A 23,585-nucleotide genomic window follows, 5' to 3' on the forward strand; every position below is an offset into this window, starting at 1 on the left:
TGGCTGCCCGTTTTTGTGTTTTTATATGGGCTTTTATCTAAGTGTTCGGAACATGCCTTCCTTTTTTGGAGCCAGACAAACATCAGCATCCCTTTTCATTACCTCGTGCACTGGTCTATTGCTGGGTAGTGGTGATATGTAAACTGTGATTCATTTAATATAGGGAAGAGCTGCCTGGCTAAAGGGCATATGGCCATGTTGGAGCAGAGCCACGCAGCTTAAATAGATGGGCAGGACATTGGTGGTGCATTAGCTGTCCTGCTGTGTATCGTTCCTAAAATGCGCTCCCTGTTTATCCAGCAACAGTAAATAAAACATTCCAATCCCATTTTCGTTCCCTCCATGCTGGAGGAAGTCTGTGTTTCAGGGAACTACTGCGGCGTAAATAGTATTTGTCTGTACAAGACGAGAGCGAGACAGATGGACAGGGAGAACGTTTGTGATCTATTAAAATATCCTTGGCGACGAGCGATGATGTATTCACACATTATTCGGGGACAGTTTGTACCAACACTAACATTCTGCTGAAGCCATGATCGGCTGCGATTGGTTAAATACACCAGAGGAACTGCGGCTGCAGAGCGCTGACGACGGCCTGTGTGTGTCGACTGTTGATTATAGGGTGAGCCTGTGGTTCCATCTATTTCATATTCATGAGCCAAATGGTCGGTGCTGGATTATTCATGAACAAATTAGACGTTCAAAAACACCAGCGTGAACGAGGCGCTGCTCTGCGCTGCGCAGGATGCGGAGCGATGCAAAAAAAATTTTTAAAAATTAAGTCAACACTTTAAAATCTAGACAAGATTTTGTTTTTATTCACTCAATTAAGTTGTCTTTATGTCAATGACCCCAGTGTGGAAATGAGACGCTTCATAGAGTTCTGTGAGTTTTGGTGTCCTGAGAGCAATCGAGGTCTCTCGGAAGCAGAAGTGAAGCGGAATCCAGTTCTTTTTCAGCAAGAAAAAGGAATATATCCTGTATACCATACAAGAGGTTGAGAGCCGAGTGCTTGTAAGAGACCAGCTTTGTTCTGCTTCCCTGATCAGCTGGCTTACCAGCAGTCAGGACAGAGCAAAAGAAGTGTGTCCAACCAAGCTGAGCCCTGTTTTTAAAAAGGCCCCACGGGCCTTGTGTAGAGGCCACATTTATGATCCAAAATTGAGGTGACGAGTCTGGCCCCCCTCCAGGCCCTCAGGCCTGTGTATTCTGCTTGAGCATAACCAGAATCAAGTACAGCGCTGCGTGGAGGCCCCGAGAGACACCTCTGCACGCGTGCGCGTGTGTGTAAACACTGAGTAGGATGAAGGAAAACCTTGTTAACCTTTAGACCTCGGCCGTGGACGCGGCTGGAGACATGGCAATGAAAATGAATCGTGTTCTGAGTGCAGATAAAAGGGGGTGCAGAATGTAAACAGGCGGTTACATCATTAATGAGCAAGAATGTCTGATGAGGTCAAAGAGGGAAAGAAGATACACACAGCCTTGTCAAGCTAAGCCTTAATAACAACAGTCTGTTAAGGTTTAGCTTTGACGGACGCTAAAATTAAGCTGCATTCAAATCAAGCAAATGAGGATCCGAAGCCGCGTCGCTCAATTAACGAAATGGTGCCGATTTACATCACCATCAGGTGACGGAAGCGTCCTGCAGCAGCAAGTCTGATCTGTTCTGCAGCCAATTCCTGAATCAAAGGTCGGAATTCAGTGTCTGTGCGCTGATTTTTCCATCGAATCTCCAATGTTGCATTGTAATTTGAATAAAGGAGAAGATCTTCAGAACTGTCCTTTACAACTGTAAAACAAGCTGCACAGAGCAGTGAGACTACAATGGGATTACCTCCACAAACCCGCTGGATGCAGCCTATAAACGGGCCCGCCTCGTCAGTTCTCCGTTTTGATGTGCTGGAGTTTGTTTTCCTGCCGTGGATCTGTGCCAGCATGGCCTGCAATTCTGCTGCGCTCGTGCTGATCAATAGTCATTAGCTTGTGACAAGTGTTTTGTCAAGAATGTTGTGCAGTGAATGATAGGCAGCTTCTCACGCGCAAATCCACATGAATCCTTTATACACCTGACTGAGCAATGTCCTAAATATCAGCTACTGGATTTGCCGTTGACTGAAAGCAGGTTCATTTCCTTTTTTAATCATCATTCAGGGCCATTTTAAAGATGTAGCTGGTCGGGTGTTTATTGGCGTCAAAGCTACATCTTTAAAATGGCCTTGAATGACGATTAAAAAAGGAAATGAACCTGCTTTTCTCCTGCTGTTCCTGCCTGGCCATTGATTTTACATAATTAGGATAAATTAAAGCCGGATTGTCCCCAAGTACAATTTTAGAAATCAAGCCTTGACCAGCAGTTTATAGCAGTAATGGGCGCACATGCACCCTGCATTCAGTTAGCTCCAACAGTAGAGCGAAGAACTCTGAAAAGACCTTTAATTTTGTTCTAACACGGTTTCCAGCTTAAAGAGAGGAGAAACACAATGGGCTTAACTGCAAGCCACTGATTTATAATCAATCCGCCACATTCACTGAAGGCTGATGTCATGTTAAAAACGATGCCGTATGACTTCATCGAGAGCGACAGGTTTAATGTTTGTCAGGGTGCGGCCGTGGCTCGGGGGCTACCGTGGTTGTTCATTGATAGGGCGGATCCCTGGATTGTGGAGGTTTGATCCCTGACCTCTCCGAGCAGCGAGTCAAAGTCTCTCTGGGTAATGAATGAAAGTCAGACCTCAGGAGCCAGTATATTTAGTATTTGGTTCACCTATTGTAGTGCTGCTGAGACACATTAACCAGTCAACAGACTGTGTTTAGCTTTATTAGTTCATGACTCTGCTGCATAATATGTCACATTTATTATTTTGGAGAGTATCTTTCTTCATGATAAAGCCAGAGAAGGAAAACCTCTTTAGTAAGAGATACGAATCTTAATCAACCCAAACCCAATATGCTAACCCAGTGTTCCCACTCTAAATGTATTCTGTTGAGTCAGTGCCTAATTGCCTGATTTATTGGTTTTGAGATTCAGTCTCAGTTGGGTTCAATGTTAATAGAGATTTATAGAATACTAATGATGCAAGGTTGACAAAACTTTGCAGCACTACTGGATATTGTGGAGGCTGTGTTGGTTCAGTTTGGCCAGTGTTGGGGCCAGTGTTGGGGTCAGTGTTGCACCAGTTGGGGCCAGTGTTGGGGTCAGTGTTGCACCAGTTGGGGTCAGTGTCAGGGTCAGTGTTGGGGTCAGTGTTTCACCAGTTGGGGCCAGTGTTGGGGTCAGTGTTGCACCAGTTGGGGCCAGTGTAAGGGCCAGTGTTGGGGTCAGTGTTGCACCAGTTGGGGTCAGTGTCAGGGTCAGTGTTGAACCAGTTGGGGTCAGTGTTGGGGTCAGTGTTGCTCCAGTTGGGGCCAGTGTCGGGGTCAGTGTCAGGGTCAGTGTTGCACCAGTTGGGGCCAGTGTTGGGGTCAGTGTTGCTCCAGTTGGGGCCAGTGTTGGGGTCAGTGTTGCTCCAGTTGGGGCCAGTGTTGGGGTCAGTGTCGGGGTCAGTGTTGCTCCAGTTGGGGCCAGTGTTGGGGTCAGTGTCGGGGTCAGTGTTGCTCCAGTTGGGGCCAGTGTCGGGATCAGTGTTGCTTCAGTTGGGGCCAGTGTCGGGATCAGTGTTGCTCCAGTTGGGGCCAGTGTCGGGATCAGTGTTGCTTCAGTTGGGGCCAGTGTCGGGATCAGTGTTGCTCCAGTTGGGGCCAGTGTCGGGATCAGTGTTGCTTCAGTTGGGGCCAGTGTCGGGATCAGTGTTGCTTCAGTTGGGGCCAGTGTCGGGATCAGTGTTGCTCCAGTTGGGGCCAGTGTCGGGATCAGTGTTGCTCCAGTTGGGGCCAGTGTCGGGATCAGTGTTGCTTCAGTTGGGGCCAGTGTCGGGATCAGTGTTGCTCCAGTTGGGGCCAGTGTCGGGGCCAATCGTGAGGCCAGTGTGGGGGCTCTGTGTCCAACAATTTAACAAAAAAGACTCTTGGGAGTCTTCAGAATTGTAAAGATCTGAAAAAGTGAACTAAGAAAAAAGTGCAGGATAGGCTAAACCATTTGTTCGGATTATTCATGTGTGAATACACAAAAGTCAAAAATATGACAAAAAAAGAGCCATCAGATATTCAGATTTATGACAGGTCAGCCTTTGTATTCATACGCGACTGGCTCCACAGACGCGGCCTGAATTGTGATATTAGATAAGATAAATGGAGATTTGCATCTCAAAGGGATGATCCGTCAGACGCTGGATCAGTGTGTGCTTGTCAACGTGCAGGCGGACGGATAATTTGATTACTGGAAAACCATGTGGTCTCCTTTGTCTTTCCCCGCAGCGTTCAAGGTTAATTCTCGTCCAATCAGGCCGCTATACCACCGAGGCATGAAGACGGTAGACCCCCGCCAAATTTCAATTTGATCACCATGATTGCGCATTAAAGCCACATGTTCTACGAGCATTGATTTGGGAGCCGCGCGGTGTTGTCAGGTAGAAAAGTAGCGTGAAATGCAGGGTATTTGTTGTTTGAACGTTGCTCCTCACGTCTCAATGACATCTGAGGGAATAGAAAAGCTCGTGTAACACATTTACTGGAAAACTGTGCCGGGTGGGGGCCCAAGATTCCATGAAAGATTCCTCTGAAGCACGCTGTGAACAAATGCTCCTGGCTATGACATGAACCGAAAAGCATTTGGCTTGCACAGGTAGATGCAGGCCGTTCCAGACAGCCGCGTGTTAGCGCTCGTTTAGACGAGTGCTTCTGGGCCGCCATCTGTATTCAAGGGACGGACCCCCACTTTCACACGGGTGCAGAGAGAGAGCCGAGTCACCGCGACTTCAGTCAACATCTGTCACTTTCCCTCTATCTTCCACTCACTCAGCCACAATTTGCTTTCATCCACTTAAACCAGTGACAGGGGCCCGGATATTTTAATTGAAGGAACAACTCCATCTCTAGACTGAATATGAGGGATAAATGCTTTCATGAACATGGAACATGAAATGTGACAAAACTACTGCCTGCGAAGGCAATTCGATTAAATTACATTCCCATTTTACATGCAGTGAACCCTGTTACATGGCCCAGTGTGACGAATTTACACTTTCACTCATCATTTTAATTAGTATCATTGATTAAAATTACATAATTAAAGCTAAATTTCGCAGGTCAGGAATCCCATTAAAGGGCTACAACCTTAAATCCTTAAACTGTAGGTAAACAAAGCAAATACCTTCCAACCTTTCCCAAACCTTTTCCCCTTTTCAGTCTTTTCCCATACAAATATTGTCACATATGCAAAAGAAATGGCGTGAGAGTGTGCATGTAGCTTTAACTCGTGTTTCATCCCAGCGAAGTGGCGAATCGGGGCCAGCTTTACTTAACTTCTAAAAAATGAGTTATCAGCATTTAAAGCAGCAGTATTATCACATCTGTCCTAGATTTCATCAGCGCTGTGTCTCTGAGGGGGCAGAGAACTGATGAAACCGTCCCCACCTGTTTCAATCCAAGACAAGAATAGAATTCCTGAATAGATCAGGTTTTTTAGAATCGAAGCACATTTGCTAATTTGGATCCACATAATAAAAAGACCTCGTTGAATCCCTGGTTTTTACTGTCAATGTAAATAGAGGACAAAGGGGCAGACATAAGTGGCTAATGAACAGTTTACCTATCTCTATGTGGTCCTTTTACTATGGATTTGTTATTTATTAAGGGGTTAGTGTACATATTTACATACATGGGTGCTAATTGTTGTAATGATTTAAGCGTCCCTCTTTACGCAGCGCAAAATACTCGTAGGACTAATGGTTAATAGTTATTACTGTTCAAAGCATTAAAGCACTTTACTTCCAACCCTTTTACTGGCACATTTTCAGATCAATTAAAAGGCCTTAGGCTCCGCCCACTGGAGCGGGTTGTGTTAACGAGCAAAAGAGCATTTTTGGATCGAGGCCGAAGGCGCAACGCTCCACAATTCAGACCCAGACTTGGATGTTGCGATGATAATAGCCATTGATTTGAGCCACCTGACAGAGGGATAATTAGTCTGGCTGGAGCGAGTGGCCTCATCACAAACACGCACATGCACCCAGGCTTTTGTTCGCCAAACTTTACCACTCCTGCCACATCAAGGCCAAAGCAAGCAGCAAATAAAGCTAAAACAAGCACATTATTTCCCCCAGCAGACGGCACCGCGGGATGATCCGCAAGCCCCGTTACAGTTTGCCTCCCATTGATCTCTTAATTTGTTTGAAATCAAACACCCAAACGGTGTCGTCGGCACTCTGTAAGGCTCTCATTCACTTCCTGTTTGAGGTGTTGAGCCAGAATAACTGATACGGCCGAGTAGGTTGACCTTTATTTTCCGGACTCCTGCAGATATTTATGATTCATTTCTGTGGCGCAGATCCCGACGCCGGCAGTGTTGATGGTTGACGTTCCTTAGCGGCTTGACTCAGAACAATGCAGGATAAAGGTTGCATTTTGTTTAATCTCCTCTGTTTCCTTTTTTGGGACCACTGTGTCCCTTGCGGGGTCACGGCGAGCGTGTTGGAGCTCATCCCAGCTGCATATGAGCGAAGGGAGGGTACACCCCTGGATGAGTTGCTAGCTCATTAGCAGGGCTGTATCCAAGCATTTGTAGGTGTGGGATAGCACAGCTTTTTGATCCCCATTTTCTGTTTCTTTTTTTATTTAAACAACTAATATAGGCCTAAACGGCGAAGGAAAAGAGAAAGGGAAGGCAACATCAATGCAGGAGATTCAGGCAGGCTGAATAAGTCAAAGAAACACGCTGTGTGGTTGGAGCCACCTTCGACAGCCTCGAAGCAGGGGCAAAGCTACGGACATTTCCCTGCACAATGAAATTATGAGCATGAGGAGACTTTCGCCAGTCATTCATGCCGACAGCCATCAGGTTACACAACGGAGACGGGATGTAATGGAGAGGCTGGGCTAAGCCCTATCTGTTAGCGAAACGCACCTCCTGCACGTTTTCTTAAATCAGAAGACTGCAGACGGACTTGACTCTTTAATGTATGGACATGGCTCTTTTTATATTTAACTTAATTTGTTTTTAACTGTTGCCATTTTGCGCACTTGAATCTCCCCGAGTGGATAAATCAATGAACTCCCAGGATTCACAGCTGCAGTGCAGATGTGTATTTATGCTCTCTAACTCTAGGTTAGATTCTTTGTCAAAAAAGCCCCTTGCTTGCAAGTCTTAAGATCCTGATTACTTCATTTCTATTTTGTTGAATCTCCTGTAAACTTATGAAATTCCCATTTTTATGAGCATGTATATTGCCATTATTCCACGATTGAGCCGCTGGTCATCAGAACCTGGGATAAAACACCATCATAAGCTGTCCTAAGTAATCCAAGATCTTTCTCTAGTTTAATATTTTTGTACTAAGCTTGAGCACAGCTTTAATGGACACTGCATCGCTGCATCCACATTTCCAAGCACACTCATTGTCTCTTCGCTATTAAGCTTTTGAAATTCTCCTTGCATGAATACTACTAAGTCCTTCCACTGGCTCTATTCCAGGTCTGATTTGTGCTGCATTTGATGTCCATTTTGATGCAATTAGCTTTCTAAATGTCTAAAGGTCCACAGTTGCAGAGTTATATTTGAGATTCCATCACACACCAGAAAGATCACAGGTTCAAGTTCTTCCTCAGCAGGGGGGGCCCTGACAGCCAGTTGCCTGCTTTAAACACATAAACATGATTTAGAAACCCCCTGGGGAATAAGTGCTGAAAAACAGCCCTCTTAAATATTGCACACGGAAAACCAGTCTATTATTGCTCTTTCCATCTTGGAGCAGGCCCTGATTTTAATTACTATACATGGTGAATTAGCTAATGAATAATGAATGGATTCCTCCCAATAAGTGCTCTGACTGCTAATGCACTTGCAGTCCTCCAGCCCCCCTCAAACACTGCAAGGGTTTCTTTCTTATCCCCCCTTATTTTTTCAGCCCCACTCCATCTCCGATTGACACACACAGTCGCTTCCCACCTCTGCTTTTCTTACTCACTGAGATTTGATTAGATTTCCCTCTGTGAGGAATTATTTAGTGACAAGAGCAGAGAATCGGTATGAGGGAGAAAGAGCGGCGGCAGGATGGAGGGAGACAGATAGCGGTTCTCCGGGGAGGAGGAAGGTGCTTCGAGGAAATGGAGTGAAAAAGCTGGAGGATTTAGGTGCTGTGGAGATGCAAACATGCAGAGTGAGACACAGACAATGAACTCTCTGTGCTCAGTGTGCACAATTGAATATTCCACGCTGCCGGTGTAGAAATATGCATCTGCAAACAGGAACATGCATCTGCTACTAAATTATTAAGTGTATATTTAATGTACAGTAGACTGCAGATTTATGGCGTTGTTTATCCCGCTGGCCACTGCAAACGGTTAACCTCCAGACATGTACACTGAGTTTTTGCATTATTGAACCGTGCTATCTCCCATCGTTTGATGGATTCTGCTGAATTGAAAGTCCTCTATTGGATGCCATTTTTAACCACAGCCAGAAGCTGCTTTTTCAGCAAAGTTGCTCCAAATACCCACTGTTCACCACCTGCCCAGCACCAAATGGCAGATAGTCAGCAACCAGCTGATGAACATTGTTAAACAGCTAAAGAACACAATCAGGACAAAATTGGAGAACAGTGGACATTGTGCTCATGTGGGGTCTAGAAAACGCTATTAATGAATTCCAGACAGACTGTGATAGTCAAATACGGTGATAGCAGAGCGTCAGTTCCCTACAGAGCAGCTTCACGCTGCACATTTTTTAATTATTTTTTTGCTAATCTACAGTGCATTAGGTAAAACTCATTTTTTTGAGCACTTTATTCAGCACTGTGTTCCACATATCTAATCGTATGCTGGTTTCAGCTGTCAATCATCCTTAACATTGATTCCCTCAACGTGGAATACAAAGAAGCGTGCACTATCTGTCCGCGTGACACAAGCAGGCTAAACGATTTTTAAAAAGATGAGCTACAATACAGAATTAGCGGTTCTGCGGCACTTTCAGCCCAAGTTAACCAACATTGAATACAACTTGTAAATAACACAAATAACTCTGAGGCTGTGAAAACATGCAAAAGTTGCACGTCATGTAAGTTATAAGTAAATACCTGAGGACCAGACACATGCATACATGTATACAGATATTGATAACATTAGCATTTGATCATACTGTATACATCAGGTTCTTTAGATGTCTTTTTTTTGCATGTCAAATACAAAAGAATACATAAAAAACAAAGAAGGAACAAAGAAAGGATAAAACAGCAACAATCTTTAACAGCTTATTAGCATGCCAGAGATGAGTCCATGAACAAGTAATGAAAGAAAAACAAGATGGACTGCCTACTGGTCGCAGTCAACAACAGCCACGCATAATCAGCTGCATCAGCAGCGAGAAGCAGCCTCCCCTCCAAATCCGCCACAGGGCGTACCACTTTAGTAGGTCGGCCGATGCTAAAACCTGAAAACACTGCCTTAACCTCCATTGAAACCTGCAGTACCGGGCATCATCTTGCAAGTGAAACTAGCGACAGAGCTCGTGTTGCAACAATTTCAAGGCCTCTCGTGACCTCAGAGAAGCAGCCTGGCAGTAGTAAGAGGCGATCCGATCGCTACAGTTCGTGAGATCCTGCGCACATCTTTAGCTAACTAGCATACGGACCATTGTGTTCTCCAGCTTTGATTTTCGACTGACTTTGAGACGGCCTCCCACTGTGCGTCACGCGTTCGAGGCGCGATTATCAGGCCAGATTAGCAGGGAGAAAAGAAAAGAGGAACGGGGGCGATCAGAACATTGAATAATAATGTCTGCGTCACAGCTTTCCTTTAGAGCCCAAATATATTTGATGGTGGTTATTTTTAAACAGACCTTAATCCCTGCTCACCCTTCATTGCGAGGTGGATAATTATAGTAATCTGGTTGAAGGGAATTTTATTTCCTGGCTGTGGATCTCTTGAGCAGTATGGACGACGTCCACGATGAGCAGACCCATAATTCTGGAAGTTAGATGGTGACGTTATATAAAATGGAAACATGCTTAGGACAAGTTCTTTTTTTTAAAAATGGAGATATTAATTAGTGTCAGAGGCTTTAGAGTAAGTGGCAAGGATATACTTTAAGGAACCTCGAGGAGAAGCAGCCATTGTTCCCTCTGTTCTTACAGGACAGGCTGAATAGATCGGCTTCTAAGTAGGACAACCTAATGGCTCTTTGCTAATCAGTTCAAATAGGAATCTCTCCCCTGCTTCAAGAAGCTTTGTGTCTCATAGTGGGAATTTCTTTCTGAGGAGGATTTAACTCTGCCAACCAGACAGGAAGGAGCATGTAACGTACATGCAGAGCTTGTCGTGTCCTTCAGCAGCTATTCCCCCAGCAGCTCACTGCACAGCTCTGAGGGGGGCACTGAGTGAAGATGACTCCAACCTCCCAGGAGGAAGGGGGGGAGAAGACATGGTCTCTCTGACGGGATCAATGGGAGCAGCATGTCATTATGACTTTAAGAAAGCCAGTTGGGCTTTAAGAGTTACTTTGCATCCACTTTTGTCTTGGCTTTGACTCACTGTGAAGGAGGCAAGCATTATAATTCCGTTGTTCCTGATGGATTTAATGTCACCTGGAGGTGAATTTAAGTATATTTAGAATAAAGAAGACTATACAGTTTTATTTAGCTCCTGCACACCGTCACGGTTAAACCATAATGGCATTTTCAACACTGTTGCAGGCTCCTTTCATGCTTTCCGGTGGTACTCATGTAAGTTTATTTTTAATCTCAAGAGCACACACCAAGCTGCAGCTCTTCATCCCAATAAACTGGGGCCTCAACTTATTCTTGGCCACGTAATTAATCCCTGTTGCATCCAAGCAACGTGACTGGTTTGTCCACCTTTTTAAAAAAAATAAAAAAATTCTGCTTCTTTTGGTGTTCACTCAAAGTGCTTCAAACAAGCCGCTCGTTTCAAAGTGAACACCGGTGAGGTTTGTCTGTGGTGCGAAAGCACGAAAGTGGAGCGACGCAGGGCGTCTCGATGGTGGGAGGAGGAGGAGGAGGAAACGGATCTGTTCTGCATCTGTGGAACAGTAGTTTAAACACATCTCACCTTCTGATGTCTCAGGTGAACACACAGGAAAACACAGCAGCGCTGCTCACCTGTGCCGGTTCTCCACTGATTATGTGCCACCCTGAGGTGGCTGCGTCAGCAGCGGGGGCAGCTTTGGTTGGCTTGACACATTACAGAGAGAACACAACCAGCGCCAATCAAACTCTAAGCCATAAAAAAGACTCCCCTTCTGATTTCATGAGACTGAGCAAACACAAACATATTTGCAGCGTATTAGCGCCTACATATATTTATTTTAAGCAAAATCACCTCCCATACGCTCACAGTAAATGGCAGACAAGGATTTGCGATAAGAACGGGTGACACATTTGTAGGCAGCAGTCGTCAACAAAGGAACAAAAGACCGCGTTTTGTGGCGTGTTGTCAGTATCCTGTCACCCCGATGTTAATGGGAACGCTGCGGAGGAATCTGTCTTCAACTTTTGTTCAGCCAGTTTGCAAACTACAGTGGCCAAAATTTCCTGGCAAAAATAAAAAGAGAAAAGAAAAATGACTGAACAGGGGACAGACCAGTGAACTAATCCCTTCGAGCACTCTGCTTTTCACAGGGAAAGAGCAACTCGCCAAGATTAGCCGCTGAAGCTACATTGCTACTGTGGCACTTTTAACACACCACCGACCCTGTCACTGTCAAAATGAACATTGGCGTTTTTTTTGTCATTACAACGTGACTCCTGGTGCCTTTTCTGAAACATGTGGCCTTGACTGTGTGTTAATTACTGTTTTTAACAGAAAAGCTGCAATGGAGGCTAAAATGGAACACTGGCTTCGCTGCGACGTGGAATCTCTTAAACAATATGTCAGAAAGTTGCTTTTTTTTTTTCCTCCCCTTTTTCACCCCGTGCTTGAGGGGTCACACAAATCCTCTGCTAAAGCAGAGCTGTGTTTAACTGCTCACAGAAGGCAGCTTATGGGAGTGTGTGCAGCTCATTATTCAGCTGCCGCTGCTGGCTGTGTGTATTCACCCACCTAAACCGCCAGATGCTACCTGCTTTTGTTGTCCCGCTCACAGAGATGATGGCCGCAGTTCAGCTTTCTGATCACCCAAACGGTTGGCGGTGACAGCAGCAGTCAGTCTACATCTGTGCAACCAATTACCAACACCTCCCCGCCGCCACGACGGGCGAAGGGAGCGACGCCGCGGCTGTTTTTCGCTGTCGGCCCGCGCGCAGCCACTGTTCAATACTGCGTTTGTTTTGAGAAATGCAGTCACGGGAGGAGACTGAAGTGATATGAATACTAAGAGCGCCCTAGCATTCAGTGGCCCTGCCACCCAGGGCATCTTGTCTTAATCCGTTGGCAGAGACCAGACAAGGCCTCGGCAGAGTGCATTTGCTCTGGGAAGTCCCCGACACTGCAGACTATTTAGCCCATGCAATTATCATAATGGAGGCAGCATAAGGTAATGCATGAAGAGGAATTAAATTATCACTTTAAAGGTGTCTCTCTCTCTCTGCCTACCTCCCCACTGCTGCAACAAGCAACCTTCAGCACATTGATGATGGGGTAGTGAAAGGTCCATTAGATTTTCTTTCCGCTTTTGAAATATGTATTGCACTGTTCTCAGGACAAAGAAAGCCTAGTCTGCTCACATCTGTCCGTCTGATCGTAATTCCAGGCGGCAGGTTGCTTGCCCTCTCTTCTGCCACTCTTTTAATATCATCCCATCACACACTGGGAACAATGAGCCTCGTCAGCTAGAATTAGTGATGATTTTCAATAATATGATCTTGCCATCGTGGCGAACGGCCGCCTCAAGGGAACCTGGAGGTTAAACTCGGGTCGAAGGTCGACCTCGCCTCCTTGTTATTCCCATTTCATGAGGAGGGGACGGGATATTGTATTGTATTGTATGCACTCTTATTTTGACAGCAATAATTAGTTTTCTTGTGATTTAATGAGTCCTTGCTCACATTAAAGAACAAGGAGATTTTTCCTGTCGCTATACAAGCTGAGGTGGGTGCACGTAAACCCCTTGTGCACACATCAAGCAGCAGGAGGGAAAAAATTGATTTTATTAGCATAGAATATTTTTCATCCTACAGCTGTGGGATGCTTTGAGTTGATCCATTTATTAGCACAAACCCCTTATTTTATCCTAAAGGTTAATCAATTTTTCCCCTACATTAGTGTTAAATCAAACGAGCTTGGCTAAGACGGGGCCGCTTACAAATAATTAGCCACGACAGCCGATTCTGCTGTTCCACAAAAATGATTGTTTAGAGGTTACTAAGCAGCATGTGAGGATTAGGCTGTAGATCACTCAGCTCGATTCAGTGTTTTTGTGCCCCTAAAGTCACTTTGCAGCAAAAAGTGACTTTATTGAGATGACAAAAGGAACAATCTGAGCTGGTCAAAACAAAATAATAAAGAATTTAACTGTGCTAGAGTTACTGTTGATCAAGCCCGAGTAGACCACCTGTGGTGAGGTCTGACCGTACACGACTCATTTAAAGGCACAGATTTTTCAACTGACCTTCAGCCTTGCAACTCCTAACTTGAGCCACATTGTGTTGTCTGTAATTCTGAGACTTTTCTAGCAACAAACCTTGTAAAATGCTCTGGGTTTCATTTCTGCCTCTCACTCCAATAACTAAAGACAGTTTGATGATGTCAGGAAGCAGCTTGAGGCAAAGCACATTGTTATCTTTATTTATTTATAAGAATTGTGAATTCTTGTGAAAAATTTCTCGGAACTGTTCCCAGAGGGGAAAAATGGTTGAAATGTTCTTAACAATCATTGATGCCCTTCTCTGCTCTCGGAATATGAAATATAAAATATATTCCAACCTTGAACAATGTTGAAAACAACTAGGGCATTAAGAAAATCTAAATGTTCCATCCATCCATGGTGGATATTAACATGACAGATATGTACAATAAACGTAAACATGACCGGGTGCATGTTCAGATGCCACCAGTAACTAAAATAACTGTTTTGTTGCCTCTGCTTCAGACTGTCTGAAGGTCAGGGGCCCTCAAAGAACCAGAGAAATTAAAGCAATACACGTTTAAAATAATTATTAACTGACAAATATAATGAAACTATTAATCAAAAACCAAAATACATCTCAATTAAACAGTTTTTTTTTATCCGAGTTAATGCTATTTATGAAAATTCATGTTTTAATCAAACACAAACTTCATTAACAAGTTTTTGAATAAATTTTGTACTTCAATAATTAAAAAACACTACATTTATAGAAAAACACACACTAATTTGATGATAGAAAATTGAATTCTATTCTGTCCCTGTCATATAGTGTGTGCACACGTATAAATGCATCTACTTTTGAGTATATAAGCAATATTTAAGTCCAGAAAACAGCAGTGAGAGGCTTTATTTTGGGTGTCCTGTGAAGTGACCATTAGTTGCACTCAAAGATGCTCATCATGTTTGAAGGATTAATCTTGTACCTATGGCATAAATAAAAGTAGCAACCCTATGAGCTCCTATGGGTTGAATGGTTCCATCCTCTTTCTCTTATTTTCCCCTCAAAGCTTTTTATCGAGCAAAACGTTGAAGGGAAATGAGAAATAAAAAAGCCCAGGCAGATTATATACGCTGTGTTAATGCATTAGATTGCTGCAGGCGGAGAAATATATGGTTAACGTCATGTCTTAGGAAATACTTTGTTATTCCGAGAGGATCAAGGAATGACCATTTACTCCCTCCTGTAAGAGGAAAAGAATTTGGCTGATAAGTCAGGCAACAATCTCCATGATTTATTTCCCCAACACCAGCGCTCTGTGTGCCGAGGTCGAGACAGGGAATTGTTTTTTCCTCCCCGGGTGGAGCAGAGGCGGAGAGTGAAGCACTCTCAGCCTTCATGTCAGAATGAGACAGCGCTGGAGGCCTGTGCTCACGATGGACCCTGGACAGGGTTTTAAAATTGCAGCTCGTAGCCCAGGAGGTGCACACGACCCTGCAACAAACCTGGAAAACACACACATGCTTCTGCAAAGCTCAGGATTTATAAGTCCAGGTCCACCTTCATATGTTCAGAACTACGATCTGATCACCGTGATCGTTTTAACCTTTAACACGTTTGTCCTGCATCAACATATCGATGAGACACTTGGTTTTCTAAATGTATTACAGTATTTGCATTTCCCAGGACGCAGCCCGAGCTGTTGCGTTTAGATGGGAGTAAATCCTCGCATTTAACCAGCTGGGTCCTAAAAATACGTGTCGATTGGGTGTGAAGTCATGAAGTGCTGAGATAAGTGATGTTTTATTGGATCATAAAGGAAATATTTCCTGAAAGTTAATGAGCCGCAGCCATTGTTAATCATGTTTTTCATCTTCCTCACATGACATATGGTGGCTTTGCATGTTTGTGTGTTCATTTGTTTGTGTGTTTATTTGTTTGTGTGTTTATTTGTTTGTGTGTGTGTGTGTGTGTACTGCAACACCTGAGGATTTCCTCACATGTGTCACACTCATCACTTTGTACAATTACCTTTTCCATTTATTCTCCAAGAAATGTGATTCAGACAAGCTGTTCTAGGTTAGAACAGGCGGTGTGTTGGTGCCACAGAGCGCCTGTTCACGTGCAGCCACAACAGAAGCAACATCGTTTAAAGCTATAGAAATTACTTCTTCAGTGGCAGAAAGTTCACAACACAAAACCACTTTTCTTTCCATTCGTGTCTCTGGCGCAGCGTCTGTAGACGAGGCTCGTAAGACCCCAGATGGCCCGCGAGGCGTCGAAACTCAGCAGAAACGAAGCTAAAAATACGACAAACGTATGCAAATGCTGCTAATCGGTAATGTGCTGAATGAATTAGCGAGATGACAGTTCATCAGGCAGCACTCATGCATCCATTCAGAAGACTTGCCAGATTTCACTTCACTCCATATTTTATACAATCAGTGTCCCAATCACGAGATCAACTGCTACTAAATCCCCACTCTGACGCATCAGAGTGCATTAAAAAATAAACAAACTTTTAACAGATGCAGCACAACCTCAGGAAATACACAAGCAGTGACTGAACGATGCCTGGTACTACGCCTATTGGTCACTTAATTACTGTAGGTCAGTTCAATGGCTTGTTAACACACCTCGCTAACCAGCAAATCACGTGGATTTGGGCCTGTAGATGTGGTCGAGACAACTAGCTGAAATTTAAACACAGCATGGTTGCTGGTGCCAGGCGGGCTGCTCTGAGTAGTTCAGAAACTGTAGATCTACTGGGAAGTTCCACACAAGCATCTCGAAGATTTACAGAAAATGGTCCGAAAACACAGCGAGCGGCAGTTGTGTGGACGAAAATGCCTTGTTGATGTGAGAGGCAAGAGGAGAACGGGCGGACTGGTTCCAGATGATACAAAGGGCAACAGTAACTCAGCTGTCAGCTAAGGACAGGAAAGAGGCGACGATTCCTACAGGCTCAGCAAAATTGGACAATAGAAGATTGAAAAAACATTGCCTGGTCTGGCAAATCTCGATTTCAGCTGCGACACTCAAATGGTAGCATCAAAAAACATAAAAGCTTGGATCCATCCTGCCTAGAATCATCAGTACAGGCTGCTGATGGTGTAATGAGTGGGGGATTTTTTTTTCTTGGCACACTTTGAACTCCTTAGGACAAAATGACCATCATTTAAATGCTGCAGTCACGCGGAATATTGCTGCTGACCATGTCCGTCCCTTTATGGTCACAATGGACCCATGTTCTGATGGCTACTGCCAGCAGGATAATGCACCATGTCACAGAGCTCCTATCATCAAAGTGGTTTGTGGAACATGACCATGAGTTCCCTGAACTCCATCGGCCTCCACAGTCACCAGAGCTCAGTCCAATAGATATCTTTGGGATGTGGTGGAACGGGAGATCTGCACACATAACACACAAATCTGCAGCAACTGTGTGAAGCTCTCATGTCAATAAGGACCAAAATCTCTGAGAAATGTTTCCAACACCTTGATGAAAGAATGTTATGAAGAATTAAGGCGGTTCTGAAGTCAAATTGGGGTCCAACCTTTTATTGGCAAGCTATTGCCTAATAAAGTGGCCATTGAATGTATTTTATTAGTATTACACCAAGTTTGTGTGTGAACATCTGAAGAGATGTGACTTCCTGTCTGAACTGAAAATGTATGAACAAAGTATGAAGAAATGAGACAGGATTCCTCAGTAGTATGATAGACTGTTTTCTGTGGACATGATAGCTTGCAGCAGCCCACAATGACATCATCTGATTTTGTTTTTTAAAATCATCAAAAAAAAATGTGTATTTTGGGTTGTAATCTATTTCCTGCCCACCCTGATTGAGGAACTCAGCATTCCTCCAGCCACATTTGTATCACAGATGAATTACACAAGTCGCACCAGCGAGGAATATAATGGCATGGCTGCGGGTGCCGAAGCAGAAAAATAAGGGTGGGCGTGTTTTTTATGTTGCTGGCAGGATTTAAGATGTAAGCAGCTACTGCTTTCAGTGGATATGAATGTGTGGTGAGTGTGCCTGGATGGAAAGAATCCACAGTGTTGGATGAACAATAGGACAAATGACGTTTGAAGCCATTTTTGATTTTTTTCTTCTGCAATGTAACATGCCTTTATGCAGTGACGCAGTGTGCTTGCACATACTCGGATAACATTATAAATGCTGGCACCAAATATGGACTGATTCTAAGAATAGAACCTCAACGTACCCACTGCTGATTAAACATTCTGATGGAAACCTACTGACAGATTATATCCACAGCTGTTTTTGTCGTGTTTCCCATTTTCTGCTTTTTGATAGTATGCAGGATTTTTTTAAATGTTTTTTTTTAACCCCCAAGGAAGGAAATTGGCTCCTGCCAGTGGGACGCCTCATTCAGGCGGGTTCTGATAGCAAAGGCTCTTCTCACCCCAACCTGTTCCCACCACAGCTGGCACAGCACCCGTGCTGGTGCAGAAATGGAACCACGTGTAGTTTTAATTCCTGCTGATTATTTCCCCTTGTCACAACCCACCGCGAAACAAATTTAGCCCACTTAGCAATTTCTACAGTTTAGAAAACACTAAAAGGATGTCGTTGTTTTTATAAGATTGGAATTGATGGAAAAGTTGATTAGCAGATGAGTTGAAAGACATGAAAAGAGATCAATTGAAAGTGTACTGCGTGTGCACTAGGTAGAAGTAAAGGTTGACCCAGCACTGTCAGTCCTTTCACTGCAAAGAACTGACAGTGGACTGACAGGACTGACATGTTGCTTCCATACAAGATGAATCGTGCAAATACATTAATTACAACAAGCTATCATTATAAGAGATGAGCAGGCCAGTGGGGTCAGAGGTTGGCTATGAGGATGCTAATAACTGTTAAAAACAGTATTCGTTTGTTGATTTTTTTTATTTTAGGGGGCAGCCGATGATGAAAATTGGAAGTAGAGTGCAGCAGATTTAGCTTGAACACGCTTGGAAATGTGTGTTTGCAGAAATCTAATCTGATTTAATTGAATCCAACACAGGCGATTGTTTCTCACAAATGATTGGATGGGACATTAGTGATCTATTTACACATTTTAAATTTGCAGCTGTTTTGTGTGATGGTGATCACTCAATTAAATACCATACGAAAGACAGTTACTCCCTCCTCCAATGTAGCCACTGCGAGCATGAGGCACTGCATGCCGCTAAACCAGGTGTGGCTACCCTCAGTGTGAACTCACCCTTAACGATGAAAAGAGGACCAATACTGGTACTTCTCGCAAAATGGTTCCCTCGCACAAATGCCAGTCAATACCCACTGTGCACCTTTGGCCATCATGCCACCATCATGGGTGCATTTATATAAACCCATAACCCAATTTTATGGCCTCTACATGGTCTCCCACACGTGCCAGATGTCCTCATTGTGAAGCTGCTTTCATCTGTGAAGAGAACAGGAAGCCAATGCTGCTAATTCTGGTGAGCATTGTGGATCCCGGGCCTAGGCGCTATCTTCATTCACATATTCTGCTGGAGGTTCTTTTCTAGAGCTCCTAATGCATCTCCATTCATAAAAGAGCAGATCCAGCCCTATGCCCCCAGAGGGGAGGGCTGTGGAATAAGGGAAAACTCAAAGGATAAGGCAGAGGTGGAATTTTGAGGCTTACATAGTCAACCGACACAAAGTATAATGCAGACTTTGCAGGAAGGAGTTTTCTTTCCACCGAAGAAAGAAATCTCATAGTAACGCGGAGCATTAGTTAGCCAGGGACTCAAAATAAAATGCAAATTATTATAGATTAAAAGTGAATGATATTTAATCATGATTCATCAAAATTTATCCACAGCAACCCTGTGATGAATCTGAATAAAATTTTTAATCGCTTGACAGCAATAATATATATAAACACTGTATTTTCCCTGAAACCAGCAGCCCCTCAGCTGCTATCTGAGCAGTGGCCATCACTCTGTCTTTGGAGACAGTCCAGTAAAGTAAGTCAATAAAGGCCAAAGATGCCCTCCAAACAAACAACACACCTGATATATTGGCAGAATCTCTCAGTCCTAAAAGCTTACCTGGCAGATGGCATCAATGCAGCCTTCTGGCTCTAATGATGTGACGGCAAACTGGGCAGGAAGACACAAGTTCTACTTAAACAAAATAAAAAGCTTGACATGTTAAAAAAAAAAAAACACTTAGAAAGAAACATCAATCAGAATACACACAGAAGTTGCCCCAAGAAGAGAGACAGCATTTGATTACTTTGTAGTATTGCAATTCTAATAATGTGGATTCAGCAGACTAGACAATCACCCTCAGCCTTTACAAGTAAGGCAGTTGATGCATATGAATAGATAGACTTTTTTTTTCTTTTTAACATGGATGAAGCAGTTTGTGTGAAGGCGGGACATCTGTGACAGTTCCACAGATGGACACTTCTGTCAATCAACGACAGCTGTTAATTTGTTTTGCTCGTGTTTTCTCATTTTTTGCACACATCAATGTATAAATAGATTAGGGCTGCATGCTATGATTAATTTCATTCAGTATTTATTTTTCACTATTAACTAATCTGGTGATTGCTTTTCTAAAAACCATTTAGCTTGTGTGCCACCAGTTCCAGTCCTCTCGCAGCACGTCTAATTTTGTTTTTCGATTTCGGGGCAGGAATGACATTTACTTCAGTCTCTTAACCTGAAAATCTTGACGGATTAGAGCACTGAAACCTGCCAAACACCAGTAAATATGTCATTTCTTGTGTAATTAATTATTTTCTCTCTTTTTATTCACAGAGAAAGTAAACAGCCCATGAACTATGATTGCTGATCACGATGATCTCTTCCCTCGAGCGGCAGACAATGAGAGGTCGTAGGCTGAAGGGGGCGCTGTCCAACCCCCTCCTTGCGCTGCTTTTGGCCCTGCAGATCCTGGTGGTGGCCGGGCTGGTTCGTGCTCAAACCTGTCCTTCTGTCTGCTCGTGCAGTAACCAGTTCAGCAAGGTCATATGTACCCGCCGCAGTCTGCGCGATGTTCCGGACGGCATTTCCACCAACACCCGCTACTTGAATCTCCAAGACAACCTCATCCAGGTCATCAAGGTAGACAGTTTCAAACATCTGCGCCACCTGGAGATACTGCAACTCAGCAAAAACCATATCCGCAACATTGAAATTGGAGCTTTCAATGGGCTGGCCAGTCTCAACACTTTGGAACTCTTTGATAATCGGCTCACGACAATCCCTAATGGAGCATTTGAGTACTTGTCAAAGTTAAAGGAATTGTGGCTACGGAACAACCCCATTGAAAGTATACCGTCTTATGCCTTCAACCGGGTTCCCTCCCTTCGAAGGCTGGATTTAGGGGAGCTCAAACGCCTCTCCTACATTTCTGACAGAGCCTTCAAGGACTTGAGCAACCTCCGCTACCTGAACCTTGGAATGTGCAACCTTAAGGAGATCCCTAATATCCTTCCTTTAATTAAGCTTGAAGAGCTAGAAATGTCAGGAAATCAGATCTCTGTCATCAAACCCAGCTCATTCACAGGACTGGTGAATCTCCAGAAGCTGTGGATGATGCATGCTCAGATCCAAACTATTGAGAGGAATTCTTTTGATGACCTTCAATCACTGGTGGAGCTCAACCTGGCTCACAACAACCTTACCTTCCTCCCACATGACCTCTTCACGCCGCTGCATCGTCTCGAGCGAGTCCACCTCCATCACAACCCTTGGAACTGCAACTGTGACATCTTATGGCTAAGTTGGTGGCTGAAGGAGGCTGTGCCTGCCAATACCAGCTGCTGTGCCCGCTGTCATTCTCCCACAGCCTTTAAAGGTCGCTACATTGGTGAACTGGATCACAGCTACTTCCAGTGCGATGTTCCGGTCATCCTGGAGCCGCCCAGTGACTTAAATGTGACAGAAGGCATGGGCGCAGAGCTCAAGTGTCGGACAAGCTCACTGACATCTATCAGCTGGCTCACACCTAATGGCTCGTTGGTGACACACGGGGCTTATAAAGTGCGTTTGTCTGTACTTAATGACGGAAGTCTGAACTTCACCAGTGTCACAATGCAGGACACAGGGACTTACACCTGTATGGTTAGCAACACGGCGGGCAACATTTCGGCCTCTGCGGTACTTAATGTCACTTCCGTGGAAAACAGCGGAGTGACCTATTTCACTACAGTCACAGTGGAGACCATTGAAAGCCTCGGGGATGACAGCCAAACCCCCCTACCACCATTTGGCTGGGTGTCATCCTCAACAACGAAAAGTACTCCCGTCTCTACAAGGACCACAGAGAGGACTTACACCATTCCAGTTCTCAATGCGGATGGAGAGGGAGTTCTCAATGGCCTGGATGAGGTGATGAAAACCACTAAAATTATCATTGGCTGCTTTGTGGCCATCACCCTTATGGCTGCTGTTCTGCTGGTCATCTTCTACAAAATGAGAAAGCAACATAACCAGCAAGACCCCGATGGCCCTGCCTCATCCATGGAGGTCATCACTGTTGAAGAAGAGCTTGCGGGTGTCGCTGCCATGGAGAGACACCTATCACTGCCCCCCCTGGAGCACTACAACCACTACAACACCTACAAGAGCACTTACCATCACACGCCTATGCTCAGTACAATACACAGTTCAGCAAAGCAGGAACCTTTACTGATTCAGGCCTGCTCAAAAGACAATGTACAAGAGACCCAGATCTGATCTGGAACTTAAACTAATATCATTAACTGTTTCATACTTGGGAATACCATGGACTAAAAGATAAAAATTGAAGAAATCTAAAGGACTTAAAAGGAGTATGTGGATAATGGGGATATAACGAGCAATCGGCAAAGGGATGGCACGATACTTTAGCAAGTGTCTTAAAAAAAACAAAAAAAAACAAAGATTATTTATTAAAAGTATGTCTAGTGGTTAAAAGAAGAAAAAATGTGATAGCTTTTAGCTCATTTTTTCTCTCTGTGTGTAAAACTGCGTAAGGTAAAGAATGGTTTGCCAAAGGTGAGCAGAATATCAAGAGGCTCGCGCGAAACCAACACAGCTAAACTTCGATTTTGTTTGGTGCGATGAGGGCATGGAGGGCATTGCTTCTCTATTTATAAACATTTATCTGCTGGAGGTTTAATGGCAGAGAGCAAAAATAGGGTCATTTTTCTTATTACTATCATATTCTGGCCGTCACTCAACGCAAAATGAAATCTGTTAATGACTCGGCTGAGATGAAATCACAGCAAAGCCGGCATGACTGAGAAGCAAAGCAGCTAAATGAGTAAATGTGCATTTCCCCTGTGGCTCCCACACAACAGCCATACATCCGTCACTTTAATTAAGATGAAATGCTTATTTTATTCCTCCTTCTGCATTTCCTTCCTCTTACCTTTTTTGTTTCAGCTCTTCACCTTCTTGCATCTACTGCCTTTAAATGCTTCATCATGTATGGGCATCACCTACTTTCTTTTTGTCCTCTTTAAGCTTCCATTGCCTGTCGCATAGCTCAGTCATATGCTGTTCCACAGCCCTGTTAATGCTCGTTTGTCTTGTCTTATACACAGCACATGCCACATGATGGCAGGATGCTGCCTGAGAAAATGAAGGGGAGCATAAGGCTGCTGTGTGCAGCCTCGCTCTTGACCCAGTAATGATCTACGTTCACCCAGTGTCGCATTACCTTGCCATCACCCCAGGGTCACACAAGCTCAGGCACTGTTATTCCATCTGTTATACAGATAAGGCTGCAAATGAGGCTGCTTTGTAATGTAGTGCGACCCCGTCAGACAAATACGAAAAGAGGCTAAAATAGTCAGCGGAGCAGCCAGAAACTGGCAGCAAAACAAGGGGAGACGGGTTAGAGCTCATTAATCTGTATCAGCAGTTCATTTGCAGAGTAACAGAGGAAAGCTGATAACAAAACAGCATGAGTCTTCACTCCCCCGGCGTCCAACTAACGCGGGACAGAGGCT

At 44.2% G+C, this 23,585-nt stretch overlaps 1 protein-coding gene and 1 long non-coding RNA gene across 2 annotated transcripts in view; one reads left to right on the top strand and one right to left on the bottom strand.

Moving 5' to 3' along the window:
- lrrc4cb (leucine rich repeat containing 4C, genome duplicate b) overlaps window positions 1-23,066 on the top strand; it is a 32,843-nt gene extending 9,777 nt beyond the window's left edge. Inside the window, exon 2 of the mRNA XM_003969621.3 lies at window positions 20,404-23,066. Within this exon, the coding sequence (XP_003969670.1) occupies window positions 20,443-22,326 (1,884 nt within the window). The 5' untranslated portion in view covers window positions 20,404-20,442 and the 3' untranslated portion in view covers window positions 22,327-23,066. The remainder of the gene's footprint in view (window positions 1-20,403) is intronic.
- The window catches only part of LOC105417263 (uncharacterized), a 75,141-nt gene that overhangs the window by 13,728 nt on the left and 37,828 nt on the right, over window positions 1-23,585 (bottom strand). The gene's annotated exons all lie outside the window — the stretch shown is intronic.

This window comes from Takifugu rubripes, chromosome 13 (genome assembly GCF_901000725.2).
Source record: "Takifugu rubripes chromosome 13, fTakRub1.2, whole genome shotgun sequence".
In the NCBI taxonomy this organism is placed as follows: domain Eukaryota; kingdom Metazoa; phylum Chordata; class Actinopteri; order Tetraodontiformes; family Tetraodontidae; genus Takifugu; species Takifugu rubripes.